Source organism: Cuculus canorus, chromosome 2 (assembly GCF_017976375.1).
Source record: "Cuculus canorus isolate bCucCan1 chromosome 2, bCucCan1.pri, whole genome shotgun sequence".
Classification (NCBI taxonomy): domain Eukaryota; kingdom Metazoa; phylum Chordata; class Aves; order Cuculiformes; family Cuculidae; genus Cuculus; species Cuculus canorus.
In genome coordinates, this window is record NC_071402.1 from 149,184,685 (window position 1) to 149,198,923 (window position 14,239).

At 37.5% G+C, this 14,239-nt stretch overlaps 1 protein-coding gene across 4 annotated transcripts in view; it reads right to left on the reverse strand.

Annotated features, from left to right (window-relative positions):
• Positions 1-1,398: 1,398 nt before the first annotated feature.
• The window catches only part of WDR37 (WD repeat domain 37), a 46,003-nt gene continuing 33,162 nt past the window's right edge, over positions 1,399-14,239 (reverse strand). For all 4 annotated transcript variants that reach the window (XM_054058721.1, XM_054058724.1, XM_054058723.1 and 1 more), the window contains 3 exons: positions 6,701-6,835; positions 5,909-6,023; positions 1,399-4,561 (listed from right to left, as the gene is read on the reverse strand). In XM_054058721.1, the coding sequence (XP_053914696.1) occupies positions 4,430-4,561; positions 5,909-6,023; positions 6,701-6,835 (382 nt within the window). In that variant the 3' untranslated portion in view covers positions 1,399-4,429. The remainder of the gene's footprint in view (positions 4,562-5,908; positions 6,024-6,700; positions 6,836-14,239) is intronic.

The window sequence follows — 14,239 nt, forward strand, 5'->3', positions numbered from 1 at the left end:
CCTCCTGGTACTAATGAAATTCTCACTCAGAGGACACGGACAAGCAGCATCCACAGCACATCTGCAAAACCCCCCACTTCTCCAGTGTGACGCCTCTCCCAGTCACTGGTCCATTTTGTCTACAATTTACAGTCTGAATTAAATGGGATTTCCTCTCCAAGCTTCTGCAAATTACCTATGTACTGAAAACTATGACCTGTGGGAATTAGAAAAGGTAACACTACTTCAAAATAAAATATCACAAGGCTGAATAATTTTTCAGTGACATACTTCGGTCTCAACAGAGCATTAAATAAAATTTCTACTCCAGTCCAAAGAGCACACTAGGATGCATGAAGAAGTAATTCTACTGCAGATCATTTTCAGGTGAGAGCACAGACATTCTACTGAAACTACTTATTTGTTTGCATTATTTACTCACAGGTTCGAAAAAATATCTAGGCCTCTACATGTACTTATCTTCAAACCCCTCCCTCCAAAATATGAACGTAAATGGTCTTTGTGAAGTGTATGTAAAAGATTTAAGGCGGCTCCAAATATCACAGGTTTAAATCAGTTGTAATAAGCCCTAACTTGACTCAAATTCCTCGATTACAATTGACTACAAAAGAGGGTTTGGAGTTCTGTCTGAATCAAACTCTCACAGCAGTTGTGCCACCTTATAACTTTGGTCTTTTGTTTCTGGTCCATATCATTAGGAATGCTGATTAATCATAGTTTGCCGGAGCACTAGCTCTCGAGGATTAAATTGTGGCAATAAGGCATCCTGAAATACATTGAAGGAAAATACAGTATGCACTAATCACTGTTCCACACTCAGGTACTAGCCAGGCAGCCCTGCCTTAGCATCCAAAACCCGATGGCACAGCCTACCATGACACCAAGCTTTTTAGGACTGATTTCAACATTGCAAAGCATGGGTGCAATAAGCATAAACCTCTGGGTTTAACCTACAAAAAACTGATGATGGGATTCTCCCACTGGGGAAGTTCTGCAATATTTTCACTATATTCTAAACATATAAAATCTGGTTTAGACTTCACTTAAAATATCAATTTATAGAGCACTGTGAAAAATCACATGGAGACTTCTGCATAATCTGCATAACAAAATGCAATTACAAAATTCTTCATGCCAAACTGGAGAAGACAATATAAATGGCAGTCTGAGCACCTTTTCAGTCTATATATGTCACTGGCAGTATGACTGATTGATTGTACTATGGAAGCTCTGCTATCAGGGACAGACTTGGTATTCTTCCTGAAGAACCGTGCCCATCACTGCCTTGGAAATGAACTTCGGGTAGAAAGAGTGGGAAGTAGATAGAAAGACCCTATATCTAATAACAAAGTGAAATACTAAGATTAATGGAAGACAGAAGAACAGCAACTTGAAAAAAAAAATTGTTGAATGTTTTAATGCATTTTTAAACATAACAAAGAAAAACATTTTACATATGAAACCAAATTAGCAGAATAATAAAAAGTGGTTCCACATAACTTATAAATTCTTTTTCCAAAAAGGTGGTTTTCACAGATTTAGGCAACAAAGATGGTTCATTCCAGATCTTTCTGATTGTAAAGTATACATAAACTTCGTGAAAACTGATGTGCATTGCTTGAAAGACATAAAAGCTTGATTTTGCCCAGTGATGAGTTTTCTGTGAAATTCTGCACAATACTGAAACTGTAACCGCAACTCTCCTCCATTTTATGAAATGCTGGACATGGTTCAGTGCTGAAAAACACTCTTTACAACATTCAAAGCCATGAAATGTTTTCCGTGTATTTAGTCAATGCAGTATTATTCACTACCACTGCTCATGTGTGATTTGCTTCAAGGGAAATGGCAGCCTCAGCTTAACCTTCGGTACAGCATATAAAACTAAGCTAAGTGATAGTTAAGTGCTTAGCTGATTAAGTGTTAGCCTGCTCGTAAGAACATGGCTCTAGCACCTTGTTTGGGTTTCTTCAAAGTGAGAGCGTGTAATCACCTCATTCCTGGTGCCAGAGGATGCTCCCTCTGGTGATATTAGAAGTTTGCAGCAATGATGATTAAACTGCATAGACTCTGGTGGTCCTGTACTACATATGTACAAGAGAAGCTTAGACTTAGTTTAGCAGGACCCAAACCAGCAACCCTCTCCCCCACCTCGGGTAATAAAAGTCATTGCTCAAGATACTACGTGCAGGCCATAATGGAGAAACTGTTTCTACTGGCTGGAGAGACATTTTTCTCATTTTTTCAAGCAGCATCAACCGGTGTCAAGTTCTCTCCATTGACAACTAAAAGACAAAGTGAGTCTTTTTGTCTTCATGACTGAAACCTGCAACTCATCAAATGGCTTTACCCAAGAGCCAAAAATGCAGGGAAAAAAAAGTCAAAATAAATGTTGATATCATCCTTAACCCTTGTTATTAGAAGACTGAGAAGACTGAAAACTCTGCAGCTGCTTTCTCCAGCCTTACTGGTTTTGGTATTTTAAGATTACTCCAGTACTATTCTGTATATATCTCATATCTAAAAAAAATAAAGAAGAACCAGAAATATCCAAGGTATCAAGCTGCTACAGTGACCGGTATGATAAAGATACTGCATACATCCTCCATTAACTACCTTGAGTTCCCGTCAACATTACACTCCAAAACCATTCTAGGACCCCATTTTCCCTGTAATTGCTCAATGACGCATTCACCATCCCTCACACTGCACTCCAATGCCATGTTATGTTAGTTAACTGGAGAAGCAGTTAACACATCCGCCTTAATGTCATTATTAAACACTGCTGTGGAGGACATAAGCACAGTTACAGCCTCCCATAATCATGAGATAAAACGTTCCTAATACTTGTCTTACGCCAACCTACCATAAACTCCATGACTCCCACTGTAAGATCGCACTCTTGGCTTACCATCACCCTTCATCTTACACTGTGATATGTCGACACGTAGGGGCAGTATCTCCCGTTAGCTAAAAAGAAGTGTCTGTCTGAAGCAGCCTTTTTGTTCTTCTGAAGGTGTCAGCTGCCACCTGCATTTACTTCTCTCAGCAGCAGCTGTAGTAGAACACCCCACCGCCTTTGCAAAAAGGGCTGAGCACAGTGAGGAGCAAAACCAAAGATCATTTGGGAGAAAGGAGGGAGACCTGTATTACCCCCTCTTGCAACAGCACAGGGACTGAAGCAGCCCTTGTCATGGCTGAGAAGAGAAAGGTGACAGATTATGTTTCCTTATCATATTACTCCATTAGCTTTAAGTGTCAATTACCTTAAGGATCACATTTAATATGATTGTCTTACCTCTCATGTTAGGGATAGTACTTCAGCCAGAGACCAAAAGTGCTCTTTTCAAGGCTACAGAGATTCAATGCATTTTGACCAACATTCATTTTTGAGGTAGTACTCATATACTTTGTATTGCTGGCTCAAAATAAAAATATGGGAAGTGAACACAATTAAAAGTATGCTCACTGTATCTATATATATATATTAAAAAAAAACAAACACCAAAAACCCCTCAAAACCCTATTTCCTTTCTGGGCAGATCACCTAAAAGAAGCAATCCTTCTTCCAAAGGTCAGCTCACATTCACTGGTAAAGTCAAACTTTCAGAAATGGTTTATAACAACAGCTATAAACTAAAGTGCTTCAAAATTTGCCTGACTAGATTTCAGTGACGAGAATCATAATATTCTGGACTTCTGCTAGTATGAAATGCCATGAGATTTTATAATAATTTTATATAAGAAGGGCAGAATGAATATTTTTCTTTTCCAAAAGTACAAAAAGCATTCCGGATAAACCTGGCAGTCTATACTCACTACAAGTTGCTCGCTTTTTTTTTTTTTCCAAATCTACTATTTCTCCAGTAAATGGAATAAAAATGGAATTGAAGTTGCACTATCCTGCAGCACTAAAAAAAAGTATTCCAAATCAGACGCAAACAGCAAAATGTTTACAATCATACAATTACTGAAATTCACACTTCATTTCAAAGTTTCAGCCCTGCAGATTCTTTTTAACACAAGGCAGATATGTAGAGTCATGAAAAAAACGTAACAGACTGCTATACACTCTCTACATTAATTACATACATTTCACATTTATGTCACGAACATAATGCCCTACTGTGTATCTATTAAATGCTAAATAACTTATGAACATTTATGTGTTCTATGCAACAAGTGAACATATTGACCAGTGGATGCCAAAATATAAAAGTTCATACACAAGACAAACTAAATTAAAAAAAAAAAATCACATTTTCTGTATAATTCATGCAAACTGTGCACAATGTGGTAACAAGAACAACATTTCCTAAAGTCTCCACGTAAGGAAGAGCTTTTACAGCAATAGCAGACCAGTATTCAGAAAAGTCTGCAAAAGTGTAGAAGTCCATGGCAACATAAAATGCAAAAATTCTTCCAGCATTTATTTTTCTTGTAACAATGCAGGGATGTTGATGTTCCAGCCAATAGCCTGACGATCAAATCCACAGGTGAAGAGGTTACATATTGGATGGTCCTCACACCATGCTGAGCAGCAAACCATTCTTCTGTGGCCCTATGACAGTTCAGGAGACAGTAATTATTATTCATGACACATTTTGGAAGCTTCTATTCCAAGAAATCAGTGCAACTCAAAATGCCAACTTGCTAGTGTTCACACTGTTTTTTACAAATGGTACTTGAAAATCCTGAACGTAATTGTTCTAACTGCAAGGTAAATATCTTTGTAATAAGGAGACTCCTTACCAGCTGCACCAGGTCCATAATGACAGAAGCATACCGACAGAGGCATCAAAACTTTTCAGTTTTTCAAGGCATGTTTGCTATCCAAATACATTTAATTCACAAAAAGAAATCAGAGTTTGCTTTTGTAAATAAAAGTACTAAAATCAATCTTAAAAGACGGAACTATTTGCCGGCAACTGCTTTCTTATAAACCTGCAAGATTAAGCTAATATCATGTCCATAATTCAGAAAGGTTAATACTACAGTAGGAGGAACATCATACTGTGAAAAAGCTATGCCTTATCTATCGTTCAAATCCAATAGCAACAGAAATGCCCCAAGATGGAGTCTGACTAACATCCGAGTTAAAAAAAAATGACCATGGTTTCAGTAGGTCAGTCTGGAGGAAAAAAATGTATAAGTAAAAGAAGACAGACAATAGACTAAAGAAAACTTAAACTAGAAAAAGACTAAAAAAAAAAAAAACTAAGCAAGTCTTAAAACCCTTTCCTAGTTTCTGTCAAGAGCTGCTCAATCTACCCAAAAAAAAAAGCCCAGTGAAGTAGCATAATCCAATTAATTTCACTTAGTCTAATTTGCCCCATTAGTGATGCCTGCCATGCCAAAGAGCACCCCTAATGCACAAAACCTGATGGCTGCAGCAAGGAAATATGAAGAATTTATGTGCACTGGCATGAAAGAATAAAAGCCAGATTTATCACCAAATCATACAAGGAAAGCTCACAAAACTGACTCCCACTTTTTTCCTTTTATGTTTCTTCCTATAACAAATTAAACCCCGCATAACTGAAAAAAAAAATTAAACCTCACAGTGAGTCACTTCTCTGACATGATTCACATCAAGACACTAAAACACACGTGAAATGCTCTTACACATTTTTTCTATTTCATAGAGAAGGCAGACATTAGTTTCACTTTAGTAAGTAGAAAAATGATGATGAAATCCAGCTGAAGCATCATTTCCAATTCCAATTAAAAAATTCAAAATACATTACTAATTTGCAGGTTGGTCATTTTCAACAACTAAATACAAGATATTTGTATAGACAAGTGTCTTTCGGCATTTGTTCAGCTTTCAAGCTAGGGACCAAATCCTAGTTTTAACCTTGCATGAAAGAAGAACAGACATACTTTAAGGCTATAAATTTTCAGTTACCTGTCTATTACTGCGAGGGAGACGTGCCAATCGCACTCCTGACATGTCAAATAATCTAACCTGTCGGTTGTCATGTGGAAGGGCGATGATTCTTTGGCCAACACATACGTTAATCCTGCACAGAAGAGACAAAAGGAGGTTACATGCAAAACAGCGAGCCTAGCAAATAGAACTTGACAGTTTAAGTTTGCAGCTGCATCACTTCCCATGAGCTTATTTTTCCTGATTAGAATTCACAAGTCGAAAAAGAAAGTGGTATTAAATCATTACGATACTCCCTATTGTACTAATGCTCAAACAGCCTTAACATCTGCATCCCATACAAAAAGATTAAGAAAAGGAATATAAGGTATTTACTGAATGTTGATTACATCCGTATTTTATAAAAGAATTTCAAATCTTTTTCAAAGTTTCATAAATCTCAATTTTACTTTCAGTGACTAAAATTAAATATATATTCCGTGATTTAATAGAATAGAATCATTTCAGTTGGAAGGAACCTACAATGATCATCTAATCCAGCTGCCTGAATACTTCAGGGCTCATCAAGTTAAAGCACGTTGTTAAGGGCACTGTCCCAATGCCATTTAAACACTGACAGGCTTGGGGCATTGACCACCTCTCTAGAAGGCCTGTTCCAGTGTTTTACCACCCTCTTAGTAAAGAAATGCTTCCTAGTGTCCAGTCTAAACCTTCCTGGTGCAGCTATGAACCAGTCTTGTGCTTGAAAGAAATTAAGAATTAATTAAAAAAGGTGAATTAAGAAAAATAGTAACTTAGAGATCTGCTTACCTGTTAACTGCAGAATCTGTACGGATGGTTGCAATAGGAGACCTCATGTTTTTCAAATCCCAAACTTTTACAGTACGGTCATCACTACCAGAAACAACATTGTCTCCCACAGTGAAAACTGCAGATGTCACAGTGCTAAACAATTAGGAGCAAAAAGAAAGACGTCAAGCTCTAAAGCTCTTTATTGTACTAGCATGTGATTTAAAGTTCTATTTTCTGCTCCTGTGTTTCCTCTAAAATACGTAACTTGCCTTTTTTAAAAAAAAAAAAAAACCAACTCAAAGTAACCTGAAATATTAAAACTCCAAGTAGACATTTTAGAATTAAAAAACCCCCATTCTTACAAGAAGCTGTGGCACTTAAGGTATACAAAGTTCAACTGCCCAAGTGCTAAGAAAAGCAGCCCAACAGTGGAGAGTCACTCTGGAGGCACCTCTTGTACTCCATTGATCCCAATATGAGCTAAACATATACAGTCTTTAAACTTCAATTCACTTTTGAAGTTCTACATTAATGTCTAGGAGGCTTATCAGACAACCCAAGTTTAATTAGTAGCATACAGTAAAATTCTTCTTCTCAAGTGTTTTGAGGGTACTCAAGTTCTTTTACTTTCCATCGAAAGATTTCTGTAGAACTACTTCAGGCATTTGTCATTCACAGCATGGACCCTGAGGAGATCCAAAATACTGATCTGAGATGTAGCTAAAGCTATGCTTGTACACACACCCAACCACGTCCCAATAAATCACAAGGCTTCCAGTACAACTCCATTAGCAAGAGCTACAGCAGCCTCGTGATTTCTAAGTGTGATCGCTATTCCCATCTCACAAGTAGCTAAAGTCTAAAAGTCAGATGAAATAAAGACAAGTAGTGGTATATTAAGAAGCATGACCAGACAGTTCTTCAGATTTTACCGTTATGTCTATAAATGCACAAGGACAGCCAGGAAAAGACTCCCAAGAATATTCCAGCAATTGTAAGTACAACATATTGCTTTCAAAAGAGACAATGTAAAGAATTCTATTACCCTTGCATTTTATGGTTTCAGAGCACAGCACTCTGCTGAGCTCAAATGAACAGTTCTCATGATGATGAGCTGATTTTTTTTTTAAAAAAAATTTACTTATTATTCCATATTAATCAATTAAAGTTTTTATACTACTATTGTCATTTTAGTACTGCATGAATTCCCAACTCTAAGCCAGTTATTTTCTGCACGCACAATATACTAACAAAGCATTTTTGTCTCTCCTTAAAATCATTAGGGAAGGCCTCTCAACTCTGGTTCTAACGATTTGATTTAATGACCTATCTTGTTACTTGGGTCATGCACATCAATTTCTTAGAATTTAGTAATTTTAATTTAAGCTGTCAGTTGTTACTGTCACTTGGGTTGTTCTGCAGAAATTTGAATTCATGTCCTATCCAAGCTGCTGATGGAGATTAGCACTAGCCAGGTCACAATGGACCAGTTTATGCAAGCCTCCTAATTTAAACTGACACTAAATTGAGTTTTAATTAGGATGAAGGCCCACTTTATTCATGATACCAAGTTTCCTAATGCATTATTAGAGTGCAGCTAAGCTACCAGGGCAATGATCACAATAAGAACCAAGAAGTCTTTGCCTCATTTTCTGGACTTCATGAACTAGAAGTCAAAAAGTCAAAACACACATGAAGGCCACAAGTGATGAGTCTCTTTCAGCAGGCACCTTCATGTTTGGGAAGAAAACATATTTGTGCAGTCAACTAACTGCAGAATAGGCTTGGTATGTTCTCAGCACCAAAATGGTCTTCCATTCGCCTGACCTCCATTAAACTTACTGTCTGCATTCCCCTCCTCACCAGCTCTTTATACAAGCTGAAAAATACCTCAGTAAAATGTTTCAGACTTTCAAAGAACTCTGTACTGCTGTAACACATCTCAAACATTTATAAGTTTAAAAATCAATACTAAATCACCACACTTCGCACACATATTGGGAGGCTCCCTTGTTCACCATAGTATAAGGAATTGAAGTCACAGAAAAGCTCCAGGTGAGTGAGTACACAGCATTTTAATATTGTGCTGCGAACACAAAAATCTGATCTGTTTTCCCATCCTTCATTTTATTCCAATTACAGTTGGAATATGTTGTGAAACTGTATTAAAATAGCCCTCCAATTCTGGATGCTTTTTTTCACAACTTTAAACAGCTTTCTAGCTTCTTTGATCTCATATTGGGTGTCCCTCATCACTTATCACTATCAAACATAGTGAAGTTTCTCTGACCATACAGAGTTCTCTCATTCTTGGATCTATCATTTTTCAAATGAAAATGCTCAAAACCACTTCCATGCAAAGAGAATGCCAGCTCTAATGACTGCTCCTGTAGAAACAAAAAGTCTTGAAAGAAAGTAAAATCCCTTTCTGTATGGTTTTCGTTTTACCTATGGATTCAGATTCTACTGCACACATGAAATAAAAATCTGTAAAATAAAAATGCAATGAAGTTCTGCTGTAGCTCCCTCTGGTGACTCGGGAAGTGATGGAAAGGCAAAAGGAAGTTGCCTGGCCATTTTCAGTGACATTTTCATAGGTGTTTTGTTTAGTGGTCTGGGACATCTGCCTAACCTTCCAAGAGTTCATCCCTCTAAGGCACTGCAGGCTGGGATACGCACTACTTGCAATTACACACAACTATGAAAGGAACATTTTCCATAAGGCACATTGAAGTCAAAGGCTAGACATAAAAGCACTTTTTACTGAACCCACTGTTTACGATCAAGAATTTTGATCACAGTCACAAAGCAAGCAGCATATGGAGGTGCTGCATAACAGTTCTAGGAATTATGCTTTAAAAAAATTAAGCATTAGCCTTCCAGGGGAACCTACAGATATGCTTGATTTAATTCTCAAAGAGATATTTTCAAAATAGGATTGCAAGGCTAAAAGTTTTAAGTAACTTAATACCAAGTCCAGAAAGGCCAAAATGAGCATCATTCTTGCAAATTTAACAACTCTAGAGAATGTTGTCAGCATTTGATTGTCACCTGAGTAGAGATCAGGTGGGTTTTTTGGTTTGGTTTTTTTTTTTTTTTTTTTTTTTGAAGTGGAACACATGGAGTTAATATTTAAAAAAAAAAAGCACATACATTTAAATTCAAAAACACACACAAAACTACTGACTTAAGAACACATGAGTTAGTGCTCTGCTTAGAGGTTTTCTTATGCACTCCAGATCATGCTTATTCTCCTCTGCTATTCCAAACAAGGGCATCCTCTTAAGGTAAGAGATCCAATTCATCTCACTTTCTGATTTTTTTGTTTGTGTTTTTTTTTTTTTTTTAAGACAAAATAGCACCAAGAAGAAAGGCCACTTCCTATTTACAAAATAGCACAGAATTTCAGCCCAGCCTGAAGGGGGAAGGGGAGAAGAAAGGGAAGCAAAGTCTGTATGGGAAGAAAGAATTTGGCAGAGCAGCCAATATACAAATAACCTTTTAAAAGTGTTGCTTCCTTAACCCCCCCCCCATATCACAAAAACTAAAAGACTTTTTCCTGCATTTTCACATAGCTAGTTTTACTTTCTGTTTTTACCAGTCTTCAGTTTGTTCTAACCCAGCTAAAACTGTGGTTAACATCCCTTTGGCTAAATTAATAAAATGCTTCAACAAAAGATCAGCAGATCCCATGTTAATGGAATGCTAGAAGACATTAGGTTTTTAATAATTCAAAAAGATGACAGGTATTGTAGAACATGAAAAAAAAAAAACCTGGCTATGAGGAAGCAGTCTTATGACACTTCAAACCGTGGGTCCCACAGGGAGTTTGGTGTGCTACAACCATTCTCCAGAAAGCTTCAGCCTCTGCCAAACCCCAGCAAAACTCATTTATCTTGTCGTAGGGACCAGCCGAGCGTGTACTTCCAGCTGACAGCATGGCACTTCCTCACCACACACCACTGCCTGGCCTCAAACATCCTGCTCCCTCCGTGGGTCTCAATCAACAGAAATGCTGTGGTGCTAGCACTCCTCATTAGGCCGAACAGCTGTCTCCCCAGTCACACTGAGACACAAAACTGCTTTGCATAACAATCTGCTGAAATTTCACACATAGGGGAGGAAAAGGGGAGGAAAAAAAAAAAAAGTGATGTTGAAAATGTTGGACCATGAAATGCTGATGCAGAACCCTTACTGGCACTGCACCAAAAACAAAAAGTTAATGCTGCTCTTTCCAATTTGAATTGCAGCATACACTGGGATTTACCATTGAATGCTTGGACATAACATGTTTTCTTGCCTGTGAAAAGGCATCTACTCATAAGCATTAATCTGCGTTTGGGACACACTTCTGGACACAATGGACTAAAACACAGCTTTCAGTTGAATTTATTCACTGTACACTGTAGCTAAACAGCAAAATACCACTGCTCAAATACGTCTCTCACTTTAAATTTAAATTTAAATTCGGGAACAAAAACTACTGGAAGCTGTGTTTGGGATACCACTTCCTGCACAAGAGTCTCCTTTCTCTTACAGCAACTAAGTGCATCCTCACACAGAGCAGCTTACGGGGTAAGCCAAGACTTCAGTTTACAACCTCCAGATACAGACAACATTTTGCCCATTTTGAAGGGCAACGGCTCTGGCCAAGGGAGTAACAGGTAATAAGCACACCAAAACCACCACAGCTGACTCCGCATCCAGGTTCCAGAAGTCGTAAGCATTTAGATCAAGCTACACAGAGAATTCCTAAAGTCTGCATTTATTGCCAACTATCAGCAGAGCTTTTTCCTCCAACTTGAGAAACAGTAAAAACAAACCATCAAGGAATTAATGCAAAAGAGGGAGAGGGAATTTAGAGACAATTGTTAGCACTGAAAAGTCATTTTTTTAGCGTTTAAATCAACAATGCCTATTCCAGAGATATGCGTTTCATGACATTTAGAGAAAATTGCCAGTATCTCCTTTTCTATCTGTCTTAAAATAATAAAATTATACAGGATTGAAAACAATCACTAGCTTTGATGAGAATTACTCAATGGCAAGTTAGTAAATTAGTTAAGGTGCAGATATCTTTAAAATCAATTCCATTACATTTATGATGGGATAAAAAAGGCCCATTTATCCCTCCAGCACTGCCACATATGTTATGTAAGCTTTGGAACGACAACACGCTATAAAGCGTTACGCTCTGCTCAACAGGATACAAACAAAAGGCCTTTGGCTATGCTTTTTTGTGGGTCATTTGAAAAAAAAAGTCATAGCACGTTTTCATGCATGCATTCAAGAATGGAAATAAGACTGTCTACTGTAGGGAAGCTTAAAGCACTCATAAGCAACTGGATACAGATTTATGGCCTACATCATCTTTAAAAATGACTGACAAAACCGTAGTAGATAACGCTGAGTACAGCCAAACTTCTACATCACACAGCCCATTTTCCAAAATAAAACACCAGGACATTTTTCTTTTAGCTACACAGCTTTTAATTTTAAGCACTTAATCTTACAGCTTAAAGAGCAGCTTATTCAATTTCTTTATATTTCTTTATTAATTAGAAAGGAATTTTTACGTGATAGTCAACAGAAAACATTCAAAAACATAAACAAAACAAAATTATCAAAGAATATTATCTTTCAGATTACTTTTTCATCACTTCAACACCATGACAGTGCTGTAACTTTCTTTACTTTCCAAACTATTCAAATACTGAACAGTTATGGAATGACTCACTTGCCAGAATTTCAAGAGAGTGGTTACAGCACGTTTCCCTCCATTTCGAAGTGTGCAGTATGGGTTATACAGTAAAGAACCTAGTAAGATTAGTTACTTCAAACTCCAGGGAGTATTTCCTATAGTGAAACCTCCTTGCAACTGATTTTACCTATAGTACTTCTGTACAATCCTCTTACAGGAAGCAGGAATTAAACTTCAGAGAGCTGTGATTATTCTCTTATAATAAAGATAGCAAAAAAAAAAATACCAAAAACAAACCACTCATGAGAAATATCCAAAGAACAGTAGATTCCACACAATCTTATCACACTGAATCAACTTCAGATTCTACCAAATCATAAACTGAGTCTACTTACAAACATTTGTCAAAACTGGTACAAAGATGGCTTTAAGATGACCTACTTGTGGAGCTTAATAGCCAGTAACAGCTTCAATTGTTAGAATTTTCTTCTCATTGTCACTGTGATAAAACCTTACAGAAAACAGTATGCCAGATCTATAAAGAAAAATGGGATAAATATACTTGGCTTTGGTGAGGCCACGCCTCAAATATTGTGTTCAGTTTTGGGCCTCTCACTACAAGGACAGAGTTCCTAGAGAGTGTTGACAAGCATTCCTTGACAGAGAAGGGCAATGAGGCTGGTGAAGGGGCTGGAGCACAAGTCTTACAAGGAGCGGCTGAGGGGACTGGGGTTGTTTAGCCAAAAGAAAAGAAGGCTGAGGGGAGACCTTACTGCTCTCTATAACTACATGAAAGGAGGTTGTAGAGAGGTAGGTGTTGGTCTCTTCTCCCAAGTAACAAGTGATAGGATGAGAGGAAATGGCTTCAAGTTGTGCCAGGGGAAGTTCAGATTAGATATCACGATATGGCTCTGGGATATGGTTTAGTAGTGGACAGGTACAGTTGGACTCTATGATCTCAAAAGTCTTTTCAATCCAAATTATAATAGGATTCCACAAGTAAACAATCCTAGTTCCCTCAGCCACGCTTCATAACGCTTGTGCTCCAGACCCTTCACCACTTCACTGCCCTTCTTTTTATATAACACACACATATACAAACAAACAAAAAGAAAATAATACTTGCCAGAAAGCAGAAAACATCATAACATTTGTTATCCTTGGTCCTTATGAGGGCAAGAATTAACAACTTAGGAGTTGTCTTAACAGTTTTACAATTATGAAGAAGATTTTTATTCAAAACACTGGGGCAAGGGGATGTCAAAATAGAAATTGGGGTATTTAAGGTGTGCAAGTGAGTGAAGACAGGTAACTTGGATGAGCTGCAGGCACATAAAACATGCTGGCCCCGGCCTGTCCTAAAATAGATCCACAAAGACACTAACAACATGGGAAGTCAGAAAAATTCGAAGCGGGCTGCTCCAGCTGTCAGCTGCTAACAATTCATAAGAAAACTGTCAGAACCTTCACGTGCTCTGCTACATGTATGTAATAAATGTAAACCAAAAGTTTTTTATATATACATGTTTAGAAGCACAAAATAAAAAAGTTAACTCTAGACTTAAAGTTCAGGGTGCAAAAGAATACACACATGCAAATATGGGATAAGAACGGCATTTGCAATGCAAGTTTCAGGCCTTTTCCAAAGAAATGTAAGAGAGAAAAAAAAAGCACAGAAGACAGAACAAGGTAGGAATACTAACAATAGTATCAAAATCATCTAGTTAATCAGTAAAGCATGGGCAGAAAATAATGTTTCAACACAAAAATTTTCCCAGCATAGCTTTTAGTCAAAGGCATAAAAATTGTACGTTTAGAACTCCATCTGGATAAACTTTAGCTTCACCGAGAAAATG